Source organism: Symphalangus syndactylus, chromosome 9 (genome assembly GCF_028878055.3).
Source record: "Symphalangus syndactylus isolate Jambi chromosome 9, NHGRI_mSymSyn1-v2.1_pri, whole genome shotgun sequence".
In the NCBI taxonomy this organism is placed as follows: domain Eukaryota; kingdom Metazoa; phylum Chordata; class Mammalia; order Primates; family Hylobatidae; genus Symphalangus; species Symphalangus syndactylus.
In genome coordinates, this window is record NC_072431.2 from 60424304 (window position 1) to 60445466 (window position 21163).

General features: G+C 45.9%; 1 protein-coding gene across 9 annotated transcripts in view; it reads left to right on the forward strand.

Annotated features, from left to right (window-relative positions):
- Positions 1 to 21163, forward strand: part of CUX1 (cut like homeobox 1) — a 465511-nt gene that overhangs the window by 195406 nt on the left and 248942 nt on the right. For 7 of the 9 annotated variants that reach the window (XM_055292664.2, XM_055292665.2, XM_055292668.2 and 4 more), the window contains one exon: positions 15289 to 15336. The exons of 1 other annotated variant lie outside the window; for it this stretch is intronic. In XM_055292664.2, coding sequence (XP_055148639.1) covers positions 15289 to 15336 — 48 coding nt within the window. Of the gene's footprint in view, positions 1 to 8622; positions 8716 to 15288; positions 15337 to 21163 lie in introns of all 9 variants that reach the window. One more of the 9 variants, XM_063646291.1, reaches the window with a different exon arrangement.

A 21163-nucleotide genomic window follows, 5' to 3' on the forward strand; every position in this document is an offset into this window, starting at 1 on the left:
TTTAAGGAATATATCAAAAGCAGTCAGCACCAACCACGGTTTTTCAGCTGATTCCCAAATGGGTGATAAGAAACACCTAATTCCTTGGGGGAGAAAACTTGTTCAGGTGAAATTCTTGCGGTAATCCTTACGGCCCTGTGGTGTTCACTAAGATGTAGCAAGAATGTAAATAGCTAGGTACTTTGATCTACCTCTGATACTTACTAGTTTAAACATTCTGCCATTCTGCTGTCATACCAAAAAAAAAAAAGGCACCGTCCCAGGGTTGTGAATGACATTACTGTCCTTGGACATGCTGTCTTGTATGGCTGAGACGTACGTAGATCAAGAGAAATTTGTAAGAAAGACAATAAGGTACAAAAATCGCCGAAGCTAATGTCAAGATGGTTGGAGATAAATAGATCTATATTTGCCATATATGGTAGTAAAAGAAAAGTCTGTGCAAATTTGCTCGACATTTATGGACTTCTATGATTCATCTACCAGGGCCAGCAGCTCCAGCCAAGAGATATAGAATGTCTTCAACTGTATTTCTTTCCTAAATTGTTTCATTACAAAGAAGCCATGTTGTGTATTCAGAAGAAAATTCCAGGACCGCGTGAAAGTCACTATTTGGGAACAGGCCTGAGAAAGGTTGCTTAGAGGAATTCCGGAAGTATTCAAAAGGCAGTTATTGACCAAACACATAATAATTCTCTAAGCATCAACAATTTTCCATAGATCCAAGCTCACGTATACAGCGTATTTTCTGTGGCTAGTCACTCCGGAAATAGAGGGTTCTCTGCTGTCTTGACTGATTGACTCATATGCAAACTCTTCTCATTTCATTTTATTATTTTTTTGAGAAAGGGCTTGTTCTGTCTCCCAGGCTGGAGTGCAGTGGCACAGTCACGGATCACTGCAGCCTCGACCTCTCTGGGCTCAAGCCATCCTTCTATCTCAGCCTCCTGAGTAGCTGGGACCATAGGCACACGCCACCACGCCTGGCTAATTTTTGTATTTTTTGTAGAGATAGGGTCTTGCCATGTTGCCCAAGGCTGGTCTCGAACTCCTGGGCTCAAGCAGTCCTCCCACCTCAGCCTCCCAAAGTGCTGGGATTACAGGCATGTATCAACATGCCCAGCCTGTTTTTCATTTTAATCTGTTATTGAGTAAGTTGCAGTTTGTGGCTCCATTTCCAGGGACAGGGTGCAAAACAAGTACTGAGCCGTGTGTATCCTTCAGGTCCAGCAGCTTCTAAACTGTGCCTATCTCTGTTCAGGTCCCTGGAACTCTCCTGGGCAGCAACCTCACAAGAGACCGATCTCTGTGGCCTTCGCAGCAGGTTGCTGTTAGACACACCTTTTAGAAGCTACATTCATAGTATCTCAAAAGACAGACATAAGGGGTACTCGGTATGGCCACCACTCACTCCCACAACACAGCCACCATTTCCCGCCCAGAATTTCCTGTGTAATGTGCTCATTTTAAAACAGCACGCATCCTGAGAATTGCAAAGTTGGGCATAGAGATCGATACAAATTAGACTTCTTTTTAGATACACTCCTCTGCAGAGCCCTCTGGGGTCTCCAAGGGTTGGGACCTGCTGGATAAAACTGGATGAAACTAAGTTGCTGCTTCTTTGGTGCCCTTGAACGGACTTTCTTGGCTGCAGTGACGTTAGGTCCCCTTCCTAGCCACGTGCTGCTCTGCCATCAGGGTTGCTAAAGTCGGGGAGGGCCAGGAAGCCTTTCTTTGCTTGGAAGTTTTTGTTTCTCCTTCGCCTGCTAGGTTGGGATAATCCGTTGGGAAGCCGCTGAGCGTCTTTAAACATAAAATCTAGTTTCAAAGGTTTAAATTCCCTAGTTGCCCCCTAAGTTACATGTTGCTTAGGCTTGGTTGCTATCTGTATGGTATAAATAATTCCATTTAGAAATTAAGAAATTATGGGCTGCATTTTCGATGCCAGTGGCTCTGTAGTATCCCCCGACCACCAAAAAAAAAAAAAAAAGCATCTAAAAATTGTGAGGTTACCGCTTAGATCTTTCTTTCTGGCTGCACATGGGTTACCAGGTGCCTTGCCAAGATCCCTGCCTCCGTGTCCATGTGTGAGTTTGAATGAGTGTCCCGGAAAGCATATACACCATGCTTTGTGTCTGCAGGTAGATTTACCCATCGTTCATTATTAATTATTCCTCTGAGCAGCTCTGTGAAGCTAGTAAATATTAATAAACAATATGTGCTGATTATGAACCTAAGACGAAAGGATGTCTTTTCCAAGCCGCTTAATTTTAGGTAAACTAGTTGCACACAAGCGATGAATAAACGTGAAGTCAGGCATCCAGGCGGAGAAACAAAATCAAACTGGAACTGCGAAAGGAGAGTGCCTGAGATCTGATTTTATTTTATTTTTGGGATAGAGTCTCACACTGTCACCCAGGCTGGAGTGCAGTGGTGTGATCTCGGCTCACTGCAACCTCCGCCTCCCAGGTTCACGCAATTCTCCTGCCTCAGCCTCCCAAGTAGCTCAGACTACAGGCACACACCACCATGCCCAGCTAATTTTTATATTTTAAGTAGAGACGGGGTTTCACCGTGTTGGCCAGGCTGGTCTCAAACTCCTGACCTCAGGTGATCTACCCGCTTCAGCCTCCCAAAGTGCTGGGATTACAGGCGTGAGCCACCGTGTCCAGCCAAAATGATACAATTTATTTAAAGACAAAGGAAAAAGAAAAGCCATAATTGTGTTCACTTAGAAACATCTCCCATTTCATACTGATGTCTTTCCTGGTGGTGGTATCCAAATGCTTATATGTGTGTGAGATTCGTTGTTGTCATGTTGGGGTCAGACTGTAAACATGCTTTATAAAAGTTGGTGGCTCCTTTCACTCATCCGCCCCCTGTGCATCGTCCAGATCTGAGTTCACGTGCTCCTTCCCCAAAGGAGCCTTCTCTGCTGTCTAGGGTCAGGTCTGCCTCTTTTTTTCTTTTTCTTTTTTTGGAAGCAGGGTCTCACTCTGTCACCAGGCTGGAGTGTGGTGGCGCAATTACGACTCATTGCAGCCATGACCTCCTAGGCTCAAGCAGTCCTCCCACCTCACTCCCAAGCAGCTGGGATTACAGGCACATGCCACTACACGTGGCTACTTTTTAAAAATTTAAAAATTTTTTGTAGTGATGGGATCTTGCTCTGTTGCCCAGGCCGGTCTCGACCTCCCAGGCTCAAGCAATCCTCCCTTAGCCTCCCAAGTAGCTGGGACTACAGGCTCATGCCACCACACCCAGCTAATTTTTTTGATTTTCTGGTTGTGTTGCCCAGGCTGGTGTTGAGCTCCAGAGCTCAAGCAGTCCTCTCACCTTAACCTCCCAAAGTGCTGGGATTATAGGCACATGCCCCTGTGCCCGGCCAGGTTTGCCTCTTAAACTCCCTTTGCTCCACGTGCCCCTTCTGCAGCACCGGCCACAGATAAGTGTCATCCGTGCTGGTAGTGATTTGACTCATGTCTCACCTGCCACATAACAGAAGCCCAGGAGGCACAGCAGCCTGTGGTCTCTGCTCATGATTGAAGGAGCCCCTGAAACAGGGCCGGAAGGCCCAAAATAGCCACTCAACAAACATCTGTCGAATAAATGGAAGTCACGTGCCTCATTCCAAGTCTTTGCTGTTCTTCAAAAAATAATGATACTCCAGGCTACAGTGAGCCTGCCCCTGCACTCCAGCCTGGACGACAGAGCGAGACCTCGTTTCTTACAAAGAATTATACTGACTACCTAATATGCGATTGTATTGCTTTAGCAGAATTCCGTCATAAGTACTCCCCTGGTGTCGGAATCCACATTGTTCCCAGTTGTTCTCTGTTCTAAACTCATGCTGAACATTCTTGTGCATAAATCTCTGCCTACATCTCCCATTATTCTTACGGATAGACTCCTGAAAGTACTAAGAGAAAGGATTCATCTGCGTTCTGATTTTAAACAGCCCGTTTGTCTAAATGTTAGCAGGGCATAAGATCTGGAATAAATGACACAGTGGCAAAAGTCGGAGTCACACGTCCCAGTTGGTTTCAGAGAGTCCTGGGGTGAAATGGTACCTTTGGGGTCCATCCCTGTCTAGCACAGGAGTCCCCTTTGCAGCAGTGTCCACAAAATGTTAGCTTGGGCTGGGCATGGTGGCTCATGCCTGTAATCCCAGCACTTTGGGAGGCTGAGGCGGGTAGATCACCCGAGGTCAGGAGTTTGAGACCAGCCTCACCAACATGGTGAAACCTTGTCTCTACTAAAAATGCAAAAATTAGCCTGACGTGGTGGTGGGCGCCCATACTCCCAGCTTCTCAGGAGATTGAGGCAGGAGAATTGCTTGAACCCGGGAGGTGGAGGTTGCAGTAAGCCAAGATCGCGCCACCGCACTCTGGCCTGGGCGACACAGGGAGACTCCATCTCAAAAAAAAAAAAAAAAAAAAAAGTGAAAAAGTGAGCTTGGTGATGAGTCTGGGAAGAGCATCTCTTCATTCATTCAATCCATAAGTATTCACTGAGTGTCTGCCCTGAACCTAGCACCATCCTTTGGCCCAGGAATAGAACGGAGGAATGTACATCTCCTCAAATGTCTCCTAGAAATTGAGGCCTCACCATTCTGGCTAGAACATAAGCTCCCTGAGGGCAGGGACTGTGATTGTCTCATTCACTGCTGGTAGTTAATGCTCAAATGGTTTTTGAATAAATTAAAATATAATATGTGGGCCAGACGTGGTGGCTCATGCCCGTAACCCAGCGCTTTGGTAGGCTGAGATGGGTGGATCACCTGAGGTCAGGAGTTTCAGACCAGCCTGGCCAATATGGAGAAACCCCATCTCTACTAAAAAATACAAAAATTAGCCAGGTATGGTGACACACACCTGTAATCCCAGCTACTTAGGAGGCTGAGGCATGAGAATCGCTTGAGCCTGGGAGGCAGAGGTTGCAGTAAGCCAAGATCATACCACTGCACTCCAGCCTGGGCAACAGAGCGAGACTCTGGCTCAGAAAAACATGTGGTTCCTCTCTTTGACAAATTCCAAATCTATTGATGTATAGATACATCAGTAAATCACAGATGTATTTTCAAAGTTCTGAAATATAACTAGAGATTTGTTTATTTTTGAGATGAAGTCTTGCTCTGTCACCCAGGCTGGAGTACAGTGGCATGATTATAGCTCACTGTAGCCTCAACCTCCTGGGCTCAAGCGATCCTCCCACCTCACCCTCCCGAGTAGCTCGCACTGTAGGCACTTGCCACTGTGCCTGGGTAATTTTTTTTAGAAATTTTTTGTAGAGCAGGAGTCTCCCTATATTGCCCAGACTGGTCTTGAACTCCTGGCCTCAAACAATCCTCCTGTCTGGGCCTCCCAACGTGCTGGGATTACAGGTGTGAGCCACTGTGCCCAGTCAGAGGTTTCGACATGAGCAGTTATTCAGAAAGGGACCTGGAAGAATATTTTGAAATCAGACCTAGAGTCAAATCAGACTTATTTAAGAGAATTAACCAATGGAGCCTGAATTTGGCTTCTCCCATTTCCTACCACTGATCCCCTGGCCACGAGGACAGTCCTGCAGGAAATTCCTATGCCAGGTGGGCTAACCCAGGACACATGGCTTTGGAGACTGGGCAGGGCAGATCCAGCCCAGGCTACTGGAGCTGGCGCTTGCACGCCCCTCTCACTGGGGTGTCTGATCCCCAGATGCCAACAAGGCTCTGGCTGTCCTGTCTGAGCTGCCCCTGAGGCCACATACAGGATCTCAGAGTGGACAAACAGCCTTTCCCTTGACAATGAGCAGTTCTCAGCTCTGAGACCAGAAGAAGCCTTAGTGCAACCATTTCTCAAAGTTTCAGTCTCTTAAAATTGGGGACTCCGGAGAGCTTGTGTGCTGCGTGCGTCCGTGCGTGCGTGTGTGTGCTGTATCTCTCAGTATTGACTGTGTTAGACATGAAAGCTGAGGAGTCTGCAAAGCACAGGAACACACAAACACACGAGCCACTGGTGTCAGAGTGAGGCTATCATCACACATCGCAGCCATCTGGAAAACTCCACTGTACACTTGCCGGAGAAGGCGAGGAAAAGGCAAGTAACAAGAGTAGTTTTGACCTTGTGGATCCATGAAAGGATCTGGGGAGCCGGGAGTCCCCAGACCCTGCTTTGAGGATCGCTGGCTTAGTGGCATAGGCATCCAGGCTCCATCCACCATAACCCTGAGCCATGGCCACGTGCTGCCAGATCATGGCCTCTGTGCAGTTCGAATCTGCCCTTCCTCTGAGTCCTTTGCACCATCCTCAGCCTTTATCCTCCTCGGTCCACATTCAGGCATTACCACTTAGATAACCGCCCCCCCCCCCCCAAAACACACCCCACTTTTCAACATCAGACAAGTCTTTTTTTGTTTGTTTTTTGAGACATAGTCTCATTCTGTTGCCCAGGCTGGAGTGCAGTGGCACAATCTCACTGCAGCCTCCGCCTCCCGGGTTCAAGCAATTCTGCCTCGGCCTTCGGAGTAGCTGGGATTACAGGCACATGCCACCACGTCTGGCTAATTTTTCTATTTTTAGTAGAGTCGAGGTTTCACCATCTTGAACTCCTGCCCTCATGTGATCCACCTGCTTGGCCTCCCAAAGTGCTGGGATTACAGGCATGAGCCACCATGCCTGGTCTCATCATCAGACAAGTCTTGCAGATCCCCTCTTGCTCGGGAACTCAGGGGTCCCCGCCTGCAGCTTCAGAGTACCCCTCGCTGCTTACCAGCAGGCACGCTATGTTGAAATCCTGCACCCTCATCTCAGTTCCCGATCCCACCAGTCCCCCAAAGCCAGCCCTTCCCATGGTGGAGTTGTACCAGGTACCACGCGAAAGCCACCACATCAGCATTGGAGACTCTGCCAGGACACGGAACGTGTTTTAAATGGCTCAAAGACATTTAAATGGGAAGAAATTATAGCAGGAGTGAGTTTATCCCTTTCAAGATAATCTTATTTAATAACCCAAAAACTCACAAAGATGTGCATTTTATCCAACTACACAAGCAGCGTGGCGGGTTATATATTGTGGTAATTACATGTTTGGGGTTTCATTCCTCCTTTAAACCAGATTTCTTTTATTTCAGAAAATCAGCCATTGTAGAAAAAGACTATTCATTTATTTCATTGCTGGGTGGCCTATACACTGTAAAAATAGGTCAAGAACAGTAATCTAAATTGACTGCTGATAAATAATTAAAGCTAATGGAATTTTTCTCAAACCTGTGAACTAAAATCTTTGAGAAATTGCCAGGACATACTTACTGTCTGCTGTTGTATAGAAAGATATTTTTTATTTAATACTTGAGTTTCAATGCCATTTAAAATTACCCTTTTCTATCACAAAGACTGGAAGGAATATGTGTTCATCTATAAAAGTAACCAGAGGAACGATGCCGCGTTGATGGTTATGTGGTTCATCTTCAGATGAGATGGGAAGTGACGGTTTCAGTATCCTGGAACAAAAGAAACTTCATTTTTCACTGAACTGGATTTAAAGTTGAGGTCTACAGTCCACATATCATATAATATATATTGTCTTGTTTTTAAAGACTCCATACCTGGTCTGAGCTCTTGTATACATTGATAAGGGAAACTTACAGCTATCTTACATGACATCCAGGAAAATAAATACTAAGAACATTTTTTCTTTTATTAGTAATTACTGTTCTCTCATTGGTGCTACCAGGACCTTATAAAAGACATTGGGGTCAGGCGTGGTGGCTCACGCCTGTAATCCCAACACTTAGGAGGCCAAGGCAGGTGGATCCCTTGACAGGAGTTCAAGACCAGCCTGGCCAACATGGTGAAACCCCGTCTGTACTAAAAATACAAAAATTAGCTGGGCATGGTGGTGGGCGCCTGTAATCCCAACTACTTGGGAAGCTGAGGCAGGAGAATTGCTTGAACCCAGGAGGCAGAGGTTGCAGTGAGCTGAGATCGCACCACTGCATACCAGCCTGGGCGACAAGAGCGAAACTCCGTTTGGAAAAAAAAAAGAAATTACAAAGTGAGCTAAGACCAGAGGAAAGGGGAGAGGCCAGAGCAGAGAATTACCCCAGGTGGGGGAGATCTGGAACAGAAGGTGACAACAGGCCAAGCCACAGGGCCAAGTCCCTAAGGGTCCCCACCTCTAGCACCATTGGCAACAACCTGGCGAGAGTCAGAATCAAATCTTTCAGAAGTGACCCAGTTCAGCCCCTCACTACCCCCACCCTGTCCCAGTGCTCTTGGAAAGACTACATTGTCACCAAAGGAGAAAGGATCCCACCCCTGAGCTGTCACTGTACAGGATGGGGTACCACCAAGAGATGTTGCACCTCTTAAATGCAGTCAGGGTTATTTCCCAGAAAAGTATCCCGGTTACTGTAGAGTGAAAAAGACATCCAGAAAAACCCAGATTATCAGATTTTTTTTTTTTTTTTTTTTTTTTTTTTCCATTTGGAGACAGAGTCACCCAGGCTGGATTACAGTGGCACAGTCATAGCTCACTGCCATCCCAAATACCTAGGCTCAAGCCATCCTCTGCCTCAGCCTCCAAAGTAGGTAGGACTACAAGCCTGCACCACCATACTCACTCATTTTTGTATTTTTTCTAGAGCTGGGGTTTCACCATGTTGCCCAAGCTGGTCCCGAATGCCTGGGCTCAAGCAATCCTCCTGCCTTGGCCTCCCAAAGTGCTGGGATTACAGGTGTGAGTTACCAGATACTTTTTTTTCTCTCTCTCTCTTTTTTTTCTAGATGGAGTTTCGCTGTTGTTGCCCAGGCTGGAGTGCAATGGTGCAATCTCGGCTCACCGCAACCTGCTCTTCCTGGGTTGAAGCGATTCTCCTGCCTCACCCTTCTGAGTAGCTGGGATTATAGGCATGCACCACCATGCCCACCTAATTTTGTATTTTTTGTTAGTAGAGATGGGGTTTCTCCATGTTGGTCAGGCTGGTCTCCAACTCCTGACCTCAGGTGATCTGCCCACCTCAACTTCCCAAAGTGCTGGGAATATAGGTGTGAGCCACCACCTCCGGCCCAGATATTTTAAAAATAGAAATGACTTGATGACTTTGGAGATGTGTTTGTAATTCACAGCCTTCTTCTGTGTGTGCATTGTGTTTGTGCTGATTCCAGTGACCCTCTCGCTCCTGCAGACAGAGGTGAACCTCCGTGCAGCAGCTCAGCGTGTCACCAGCTCTGGGTCCCTGGCACGCAACTCTGGGATATGGGGAGTGGAAGAGAGCTCATGGGAATTGGGAGCACGAGGCCCTAAGATGGAGCAGAGACTTCCAGAGAGGGCTCAGGAGTGTGTGTGTTACAACTCCCGCTCGTACATTACAGGTGCAATTGAACACTGCATGACGATTTTGTCTCTATTTTGCTTTTACATCAGAATGGTCTCCTCCAGCAATTGGCATTACCTAGAAAATTCCTTAATAGCATTTTGCTGTTTGGTTCTCTGACCTAAAAACTGAGTTGTGAATCAGCGGTTTCGAGAATAATGGAAATCTGGCCAGACACAGTAGCACATGCCTGTGATCCCAGCACTCTGGGAGGCCGAGGTGGGTGGATCACTTGAGCCTAGGAGTTTGAGATCAGCCTGGGCAACATGGCGAAACCCCCGCTCTACAAAAAATGCAAAATTTAGCCGGACATGGTGGCGCATGCCTCTAGTTCCAGCTGCTTGGGGTGCTGAGATGGGAGGATTGCTCGTGCCCGGGAGGTCAAGACTGCAGTGAGCTATGACTGAGCCACTGCACTCCAGCCTGGAAGAGCGAGACACTGTCTCAAAAAAAAAAAAAGAAAATAATGGAAATCCTTCCACATAGAAACATCTCTGTGTAAACATCATTTATTTGCTGTGTACTCAAAGGAGAGGAGGTTGACATGAGCTATTTTGGCTTTCGCCGAAAGACATCTGATAGGAATTATCTCAAGAACATAATTTTCTGTGCATTAAGATGTTTGTTGCTTTTTGCCCAATAGATGAGATGGGATGGAAACAAGGTGAAAACATCACTGACAAACCTGAATTAAGTATATAACTGAATTAAGTGTGTAACTTGAAGTAATTAAGTTTTAAAACATGGCTGGGTGCAGTGGCTGAAGCCTATAATCCCAGCACTTTGGGAGGCCGAGGTGGGCAGATTACTTGAGGTCAGGAGTTCGAGACCAGCCTGGCCAACATGGTGAAAACTTGTCTCTACTAAAAGTACAAAAATTATCAGGGCGAGGTGGCTCACACCTGTAGTCCCAGCTACTTGGGAGGCTGAGGCAGGAGAATCGCTTGAACCTGGGGGGTGGAGGTTGCAGTGAGCCAAGATCACGTCACTGCACTCCAGCCTGGGTGACAGAGCAAGACTCCATTCCCCCCCCGCCCCCCGCAAAAAAGTTTTTAAACATGTGTTCACTGCCTCATTATCATTTGTTCCACTGTGGTTTTGGCCGGCCTGAACCCCACTTTTTCCAGTTTATGACCACAAAGAAGGATTGTGCGGGTGTGCATGAGGACCAGTAAGTGGCAGAGTCTGCATTTTCTGGTGCTGTCCAGACAGCAAAGAGTGCTGTGTTCTAGAAAGACAGTAAATCGTATCATGTCCTTGCTAACCGACGACGGAGAATTCTGTGGGTCAGAATTGAGCATCTTTTTTGAGACAGAGTCTCTCTCTTGTCACCCAAGCTGGAGTGTAATGGCACGACCTTGGCTCACTGCAGCCTCAACCCCCCGAGTTGAGGTGGGGAGCCTCCCAGTGTGCTGGGACTATAGGCGTGAGCCACCGTGCCTGGCCAGAATTGAACATCTTTGTATCTTTCTTCTTAGTTTAGTACAAAACTGAATAATATTTGCAGGCAGCAGAATTGGATCAGGAATTTTGCAAACTGCCAAAGATGAAATTAGAATGAGTGATTTTTGGCTGGCAGCTTGAAGTACATATATATCAGTTTGTGTATGATACATGTGAGTATATAGTGGTTTTTCCTTCTTCAACTGTCTTTAAATATGTGTGCGTGCGTGAGTGTGTGTACAAACACACATGTAGCTTTAATATCAAAAAGGTTATTTTTGTAGGTCTGTTAGGAGACATGAATATGCTCAAAAGGGAAAAAAATACATGGATGGGGTGAGAAGAGTTTGCTTTATTTAAGGACATTATAAAAGGCATAGCCCTTCTGCCTTTCTGGAATGCTGTAACAGAATATAGAAATAATTGTATCATCTCCTGTCCTTCTCAGAGCTGGTGTTTGCATGAGGCTGGCCCTGTGCCAGGTTGGCAGGGTTGGGGGTAACCCGGGAGCATGCCTGCTAAGGCACACTGCCATTTAGGGCCTGGCCTTGCCCCTGTGCCCCCAGCCCCCTGCTCTCCTCCATCAAGCTCTGCCCTCTTCCATTTCTCTGCTGTAATCTGAAATCTCTCAGCCCCACCAGCTTTCTCATTCCATGACCTCATCTGGCTTGTCTCCTTTCCCTCTGAATCTGGGCCCTTGTTAAGCCTTTTTTTGTTTTTTTCTTTGAGAGAGAGTCTCACTCTGTCACCCAGGCTAGAGGGCATTGGTGCGGTCTCAGCTCACTGTAGCCTCTGCCTCCGGGGTTTAAGCTATCCTCCCACCTCAGCCTCCTGAGTAGCCTGGACTACAGGCATGCACCACCAGGCCCAGCTTATTTTTGTATTTTGAGTAGAGATGGGGTTTCGCCATGCTGGCCAGGCTGGTCTCGAGCTCCTGACCTCAGATGATCCACTTGTCTCAGCCTCCCAAAGTGTGATTACAGGTGTGAGCCAGCATGCCCAGCCATAGCTATTCTTCCATTCATTCCCTCATGCACCCTTTCCATGTCTTTTGAGTCCCCACTGTGTGCCAGGCCCCATGGTCATTTTCCCTGGACCCTGCTGGGATCACAGTAATCTTTCCCCCATCATTCTTTACGCCTTCCACCCTCTTTTCCCTTGTTACCCTTTGTGTTATATTTTGTCCTCTACCTTTCTGAAAAGCATAGGAGGTGAAATGCGGTGATGTGTTAGCTTCCTGTTGCTGCTGTCGCAACCTGCCATGCGCCGAGTGGCTTAAAACAACAGAAATTTATCATCTGACAGTGCTCGAGTTCAGGAGTCCAAAGTGGGATGGATTCCCCAGGCTGGAATCAAGGTGTCAGCCAGCGTTGTGTTCCTATTAGAAGCTCTGGGGGATAATCAGTTTCCTGGCGGTTTCCAGCGTCTCGGGCTGCCCGAATTCCTATAGCATTCCGACCTCTGCGTCCTTCCTCAGATCTCCTCTGACTCTGAGCCTCCTGCCTGTCTCTTACTAGGAGCCCTGGGATTACACCGGGCCCACCTGGATAATCCAGGATCATCTCCTGACTCATGATCCCTGACATAATCCCATCTGCAAAAGCCCCTTTTACCATTGCAATCTAACGCATTCACAGGCACCAGCTATGAGGACGTGGTTATCTCTGGCGGACTATCATTGGTGCTGACCACAGATAGCCTTATTTATATAAAAAGAGATTGGTGGCCAGACATGGTGGCTCACACCTGTAATCCACAGCACTTTGGGAAACCAAGGCGGGCATATCGCTTGAACCTGGGAGTTCGAGACCAGCCTGGGCAACATGGTGAAACCCTGTCTCTACGAAAAATACAAAAACTAGCCGGGTGTGGTAGTGCATGTCTGTGGTCCCAGCTACATGGGAAGTTGAGGTGAGAGGATCCCTTGAACCCGGGAGGTGGAGGTTACAGTGAGCCGAGATCATGCCACTGTACTCCAGCCTGGGTGACAGAGCCAGACCCCGTCTTAGGTGAGAAAAAAAAAAAAAAAAGATTGGTAAAGAATCTGATTATTTTTTGTCACGGAGCCTGGTGTAAAAATATAGAAAATCATCTAGTTGAGGAAGTAACAGGATTGACTTCTCCAAGGAAATGATGGTATCACGTTTAGAAATGCATCCTTTGGAACAGTATGTAGTTTAAAGGGAAATTATAATGCTTCTTGACCAAATGTTTCCACAGGATCACAATACAAAATAATGTGGTGATATTTGTCAAGAAACTTGTGGTACAGTGGTCAGGCGCAGTGGTTCACACCTGTAATCCCAGCACTTTGGGAGAAGAAGACAGGCAGATCGCTTGAGTCCGGGAATTCAAGACCAACCTGGGCAACATAGCAAGACCCTTATCTCTACAAAAAAATAAGAAAATTAGCAAGGCATGATGGTGTGCACCTGTAGTCCCAGCTACTCGGGAGGCTGAGATGGGAGGATCGCTTGAACCCAGGAAGTTGAGGCTGCAGTGAGCTATGATCACACCACTACACTCTAACCTGGGTGACAGAGCAAGACCCTGTCTCAAAAAAACAAAAACTTGCGTACAGGCCTGTCCTGTAGGTCCCTCTGTGATGATGGAAAAATTCTGTGTCTGCATGGTTGGAAGCAGTAGCCACCAGCGCCAAGTGGCTACCAAATCCTTGAAATGTGGCTAGGGTAACTGAGAAACTGAATTTTCCAAATTTATTTAACTTTAAGTTATGTTTAAATATAAATAAGCACATATGGCTATATATGATGATATAGAATAAGAAGACTTCTTCATCTGGGATCTTGATAGGCCTTACATAGGAAGGCCCTGATAAAATAATTTGCAGAGTTTTATTTCTAAGGGCAAGGTCAGTAGCTTTCCTCAGATTCTCAGAAGTCTTCATGAACCAAAATATAGGCCCAGCGCGGTGGCTCACGCCTGTAATCCCAGCACTTTGGGAGGCTGAGGTGGGCGGATCACCTGAGGTCAGGAGTTTGAGACCAGCCTGGCCAACATGGTGAAACCCCATCTGTACTAAAGATACAAAAATTAGCCGGGCGTGGTGGCGTACGTCTGTAATCCCAGCTACTCAGGAGGCTGAGGCAGGAGAATCACTTGAACCTGGGAGGTGCAGGTTGTAGTAAGCCGAGATCTCGCCACTGCACTCTAGCCTGGGCAACAGAGTGAGACTCTGTCTTAGAAAAAAAAAAAAAAAAATAGTTTCAATGCCTAAACTTTCAGTAAATAAGATATTATCTTAGTCGAGTCTTTTCAAAGTATTTGAAGCACTTTCTCAGTTACTTCATTTTAAATAAAATGCTCTGAACAAGATCATAAGCACACACCTATGGGATGTCCTGGTGTTTCGAAATGGGCACTGGTGGCATGGGATAAAATTTATTGTGACTCTGTCAGATGTGGATTCAAAACAGGCTGTATTTCCCACTTAACAGTGCATTAAAATGGCAGCTAGGGCCGGCCATGGTGGCTCACGCCTGTAATCCCAGCACTTTGGGAGATGAAGGTGGGCGGATCACCTGAGATTAGGAGTTCGAGACCATCTTGGCCAACATGACGAAAACCCGTCTCTACTACAAATACAAACATTAGCCAGGCATGGTGGCGGGCACCTGTAGTCCCAGCTACTTGGGAGGCTGAGGTGAAAGAATCACTCAAACCCAGAAGGCAGAGGTTGCAGTAAGCTGAGATCTTGCCACTGCACTACAGATTGGGTGACAGAGCGAGACTCCATCTCAAAAAAAAAAAAAAAAAAAAAAAAGAGGCAGCTAAAACACAGTGCAGTGGCCCAGCTCCATCGCAGAAACAGCCAGGCAAACCCCCCATTCTAGTCTATTTTATTCTAAGCAAATTATCTCACTTAGACTGACGTCAGCAAAAGCTTTAGTCTGTAGCATATTCAAAATGAGGTATATGTGACCAGGAGTTAGTAGAAGTAAAACATCATTGTAGGCCGGATGGGGTGGCTCACTCCTGTAATCCCAGCACTTTGGGATGCTAGGGTGGGCGGATCTCAAGCCCAGGAGTTTGACCCTCGCCTGGACGACATGATGAAACCCCATCTCTACAAGAAAATACAAAAATTAACCAGGCATGGTGGTGTACACCTGTAGTCTCAGCTACTTGGGAGTCTGAGGTGGGAGGATGACTCTAGCCCAGGAGGCAGAGGTTGCAGTGAGCCGGGATTGTACCACTGCACTCCAGCCTGGTCGACAGAATGAGACTCTGCCTTCAACAACAACAACAACAAAGAACCACCTGGTTGTATTCTTAAATAAGTTTAAATCCTGGAGCACCAGTTGGCATTATTTATGTTTTAGGAGTGCAGGAATGGGTGAGGTCCCAGGCTGGCTTTAGATAATGATAATCAGCACTGACTGCCGCACTGTTTTTAGGAGGCTTTAACCAATGTTTCCCTTCTTTCTCCTTCTCAAATGGCTGCTTCCTGACCTCCGCCTCCTGCTCCAGGATTTACGCAAGCAGGTAGCACCGCTGCTGAAGAGTTTCCAAGGAGAGGTAAGCTTTTCTATTCATTTTCTGTCCTGAGCCACCCTTCGTGGCTAATTGGTCTTTTTATTCATGTTAAAGAAATGCTCCAGGCAAAAGGTGCTGCCCAGATGGTGCCTTCCCCGCTGCTCCGACCCAGCGTCGTGCAGATTTTGTGCTCTGCGATGTGATTTTCCACTGGGTCCTTGGTGAAAGCCCTCCTGGAAAAGGAAGCTATGCTCAGAATATACAGAGGTGTGGTGGATTCCCAGCAGAAGTGCCCCGTGTGTGGTTGAACAGGCAGGTTTTTGGTGCCATGGCATTTAGGAGCCCATGCGTCCCCTCTAGGAAGTCGCCTTGTCCCCTGAGCTGGTCTAGGGCTGCCACTGCCATGAGTGTGTGCCATAAGTGCGGTGCTTTTGTGAGAGGCTAGCGGGGGCACAGGGATGCCACTTGATCGCAGGCTTGAAACACAGAGCATCAGGCAGAAGCCACGAGGAGCAAGCCTAGGCTCGGTAGAAGGAAGTGGTTTCTAACGGATCCTTCCAGAGAAGGACGGAGCCATCTGGCAGACGGCACGTGGGTGGCAAGTCACCTGGGACGTCCGCCCTGGCTACCTGTTAGCGGGAACAGCAGCCACAGAGGGGACTGGGCTCCCAAGTGAGTGACACTCCTTGCCAGCCCTTTGTGTAAAGATTCAGTGATGTTTAGAAAACTAGAAATTATATTGTTCTTGCGGATTTATTGAATCTCACCTCTTTAGCTTCTCCCACTGGAAAAACAGAATGTGGAATCATACCAGGCTGATGAGAAAAGGAAACCAGACATCTCCAAAGCCCCTGAAAGAGCCCATATTGGTACAGTCTTAGAGATTTTTTTTTTTTTGAGACAGAGTCTTGCCCTGTCACCTAGACTACAGTCCAGTGGTGCAATCTCGTCTCACTGCAACCTCCGCCTCCCAAGTTCAAGTGATTCTCCTGTCTCAGCCTCCTGAGCAAGTAAGATTGCAGGTGTGCACCACCACACCCAGCTAATTTCTCTGTTTTTAGTAGAGATGCAGTTTCACCATGTTGGCCAGGCTGGTCTCGATCTCCTGCCCTCAGGTGATCCACCTGCCTCAACCTCCCAAAGTGGTGGGGTTACAGATGTGAGCCACCACGCCTGGCAGGGATTTTATTTTCTTGCAACTACTAAGTCACAGGGAACACATGGGGGAAGGGACAGGAGAGATACGGCCGTGAAATAGAGTAGGTTCCGCTTGGGACCCAGGTGATGTGGGCCTTACATATGGAAGGCTGGGTTCCTGGGCCCAGAGCTCTAGAGCAAGTGGTCGGGCTTCCATTTGGGAAATTCGTCAGCTGGGGGCGAGAGCAGGGAGTGAGTGAATGAAGGAGGCCAGGGAGATTGTAGCCAGAGACAGAGAGGCGATTTCAGGACATCAAAAGGGACCAGCATAGAAAGAAGACACAGCAGTTGGTGATGGCTGGAAATTTTAGAGGGCAAAACAGTACCCCTCTCTTCTTATGATCTTCTTCCTGCCTCATTCAGCCCCCATGCACATAGCTTGGTCCAGCCAGCAGGACACCCGCATCCCAGGGCTTGGATGGACTTGAACAGTCTTTTTCTCAGAACTTCATCTCCAAGCCCGTAGTTGATGAGTGAGGCTGTTACCTGACACCTACCCACATTGAAATTAGATAGCGGTTGATTGATTATGATGCCTAATTTTGGGTGTTTCACAAGCCCAGCAAATTGATGGGTGGTGTGGGGGAGGTGTACCCTTAATATGCAGTCCAATTTAAAGCTTATTGTAGTCCAACAATAATTTAGACAATCCCTTTAGAAAAGTAATGCATATACCATCTAGGAAAATGCTGTCTTTCCACTAGTCTGACCAGTCCTTTCTTCTCTCCCTGAGAAGGGACGTGGTGTGGAAGGTTGAGGGGATGAGAGACTGGCTCAGAGAACCTCTTGGTAGTGGGGGACAAGTGTCCTCAGGGAGGAAAATCCTCTAAAGAAATAACTTGAGTGCTCATATTAGAGAATAAATGAAAGACTAACAATCTATGTACTAGGCATCGGCTTTATAAAATTACAGTAGGCTGGTGTGATGGCTCACGCCTGTAGTCCCAGCACTTTGGGAGGCCAAGCCAGGAGGATCATCTGAGGCCAGGAGTTTGAGACCAGCCTGGCCTAACCTAGCAAGACTCCATCTCTATTAAATAAATAAATAAATGTACAACAGAATTAAGTTCAAATAGAGTGAAAGAAATGACAAATATAATAATAAACATAAGAATAGAAATGAATGAAAAACAAAGAGCCAGGAGAGAAACATTGCAAAAGTCATTTATTTGAAAATACCACTGCAACTGACAAACCACTGTACTAATCAAGACAAAAAATGTTAGGAATAAAATTGGGGATGACATTGCAGCTGCTGCAGAGATTAAAAAGATAAAGGGAATGTTATAAGCAACTTTATGCCAATAAATTCTGAAGTCGAAAAAGTTTCAGAATTCTGTAACTACCAAAATTGATTAAAGAAGAAATAGACAACTTCAATAGCTTTGTAACTATTACTGAAATATTTCCATAAGGTCTAGACAGTTTCCGAGAGAGTTTTATCAATCATTCATGAAATAGAGAGTTCTCATACTTAGCAGACTCCTTCAGAAAATAGAGAGAGCACTTCTTAACTCCTTTTATGAGACTAATATAACCTTGATACCAAAACGAGACAAGAACAGTACAAGAAAGGAAAATTAAAAGTCAGTCTTATTGGCCAGGCATGGTGGCTCATGTCTCTAATCTCAGCACTTTGGGAGGCTGAGACAGGCAGATCACTTGAGGTTAGGAGATCAAGACCAGCCTGGCCAACATGGTGAAACTCCATCTCTACTAAAAATATAAAAATTAGCTGGGCGTGGTGGTGGGCGCCTGTAATCCCAGCTACTTGGGAGGCTAAGGCAGGAGAATCGCTTAAACCCAGGAGGCAGAGGTTGCAGTGAGCTGAGATCATGCCACTGCACTCCAGCCCAGGCGACAGAGCGAGACTCCATCTCAAAAAAAAAAAAAAAAAAAAAGTCAGTCTTATTATTGAATAAATATGCAGAAGTCTTTTCAAAGGTATTAGTAAATTAAGTCCATCAAGCTTGGTATATCCCAAGAATGCCGTTTTGTTTAAAATTTTCAAAATTTATTAACATAAATCCATGTCATTAGCAGAGTAAAGAAGGAAACAATTTCAGTAGTTATACGAAAAGATTTTGATAAAATTTAAATCCATTCATGATTAAAAACTACCAATAGGCTGGGCATGGTGGTCAGGAGTTTGAGACCAGCCTGGACAATGTGATGGAACCCCGTATCTACTAAAAATACAAAAACAGGCTGGGCGCTGTGGCTCACGCCTGTAATCCCAGCACTTTGGGAGGCCGAGGTGGGTGGATCACAAGTTCAGGAGATCCAGACCATCCTGGCCAACATGGTGAAACCCCAGCTCTACTAAAAATACAAAAATTAGCTGGACATGGTGGCGTATGCCCGTAATCCTAGCTACTTGGGAGGCTGAGGCAGGAGAATCACTTGAACCAGTGAGTCAGAGGTTGCAGTGAGCCGGGATCGTGCCACTGCACTCCAGCCTGGTGACAGAGAGAGAGACTCCGTCTCAAAAAAAACAAAACAAAACAAAAAATTAGCTGGGTGTGGTGGGTGCAGGCCTGTAAACCTAGCTATGTAGGAGGCTGAAGCAGGAGAATCACTTGAACCCAGGAGGCAGAGGTTACAGTGAGCTGAGATCGCACCACCACACTCTAGCCTGGGCAGCAGATCAAGATTCCATCTCAAAAAAAAAAAAAAAAAAAAAAAAAAAAACCCTACCAACAAACTAAGAATAGAGGGAAACATCTTAGGAATAGAGGGAATATTCTTTAACGTGGTAAAAGGTATTTATCAGAAACATACATTAATCATCAGACCCAGTGGTGGTAAAGAAAAAAAAATTTCCCAGAAAACCAGGAACAAGACAAGAATACCTACTATTGCTACTTTAATTAACACTGTACTGGAAGTCTTAGCTAGCAGAGAAGACAAAAAGAAATAAAGTACAGATAGCTCTTGACTTACGATGGTGCAACTTTAGGATGATGCAAAGAAACTGTACTTTGAGTACCCATACAACCATGCTGTTTGTCAGTTTCAGTACAGTATTCAATAAATAACATGAGCTGTTGAATACCTGATGATAAAATAGGCTTTGTCTTGGATAATTTTCGCCAACTATAGGCTAATGTAAGTCTTCTGAATATATTTAAAGTAGGCTAGGCTAAGCTATGATGTTTGCTAGGTTAGTTTATTAAATACATTTTTGACTATAATATTTTCAGCCTACAGTATAAGTATCGCAACAGAAGAAATCAAACTGTCATTTTTCAAGTGAGCCTCAATTATTTAACCAGGTTACTAGATACAAAATCAATATACAAAAGTAATTATGTACCCCTGTATCAGCAGCAAACTTAAAAAGTCATTTTTAAAAAGGATACTACTGGAGATAGCCAGCCAAAAAATAAAAAAATAAAAAATAAAAAAAAACTAGAGCTAGAAATAAATGTAACAATACAAGGGAAATCTTTCTGGAGAAAGATGTAACATTATATTGAAGGATATTAAGGGAGATTTAAGTGGAGAGAGAGAAAGTATACAAGGAGAGAAATTTCCACTACTATTGAAGCAATCACTTTTCTCCAAATTGATCACAGAATCGGTCATTGTAGTTCCAGTAAAAATCCCAACAAATTTTTTTTTTTTAAAGACAGAGTCTCGCTCTGTCATCCAGGCTAGAATGCAGTGGCACCATTTCAGCTCACTGCGACCTCCGCCTCCCGGATTCAAGGTCATCTCCTATTTGATCTAAAATCAAATTTTTCCAGTTATCCCTAAGATTTCTTTTATAATGGCCCTCCCTGCAACTGAGGTCCAATCAGGTTCACATACTACATTTGTGTAATCCCAAGTAGCTGGGTTTACGGGCATATGCCACCACGTCCAGCTAATTTTTGTGTTTTCAGTAAAGACAGGGTTTCACCAGGCTGGTTTCGAACTCCTGACCTCAGGCGATCAGACTGCCTCTGCCTCCCAAAGTGCTGGGATTACAGTCATGAGCCACCGTGCCCAGCCCCAACAAGAACCTTAATGAAACTTTTGAAAAGCTGATTCCAGAATTTTTATACATATGCAAGAACAAATGGTAAATAATAGTGAAGATAATACTGAACCAGTCCAAGTTAGAGGAATTGCCCTACCAGATTATTAAAGCTACAGTAGTTGGCAGAGAGTGAGATAAATAAACCAAAGGAACACAATAAAGAAATCAGAATCTGGCCGAGCGCGATGGCTCTTATCTGTAATCCCAGCACTTTGGGAGGCCAAGGCAGGAGGATCACTTGAGGTCAGGAGTTCCATACACCAGCCTGACCAATATGGTGAAACTTCGTCTCTACTAAAAATACAAAAATTAGCCTGGTGTGGTCACGTGCTCCTGTAGTCCTAGCTACTTGAAAGGCTGAGGCAGGAGAATTGCTTGAACTCGGGAAGTGGAGGTTGCAGTGAGCCGAGATCATGCCACTGCAGTCCAGCCTGGGCCACAGAGTGAGACTCCGACTCAAAAAAAAAAAAAAAAACCGGAATCTGACCTATGCATATATATAGAAGCTGAATATATTGCAAAGATGGTATGGATCAGTGAGGAAAGAGGGGACTTTTCATGGTCCTCTGACGACTGACAAATCCTTATAGATTAAATGAAGTTAAGACCGAGTGCACTGGCTCCTATCTGTAATCCCAGCACTTTGGG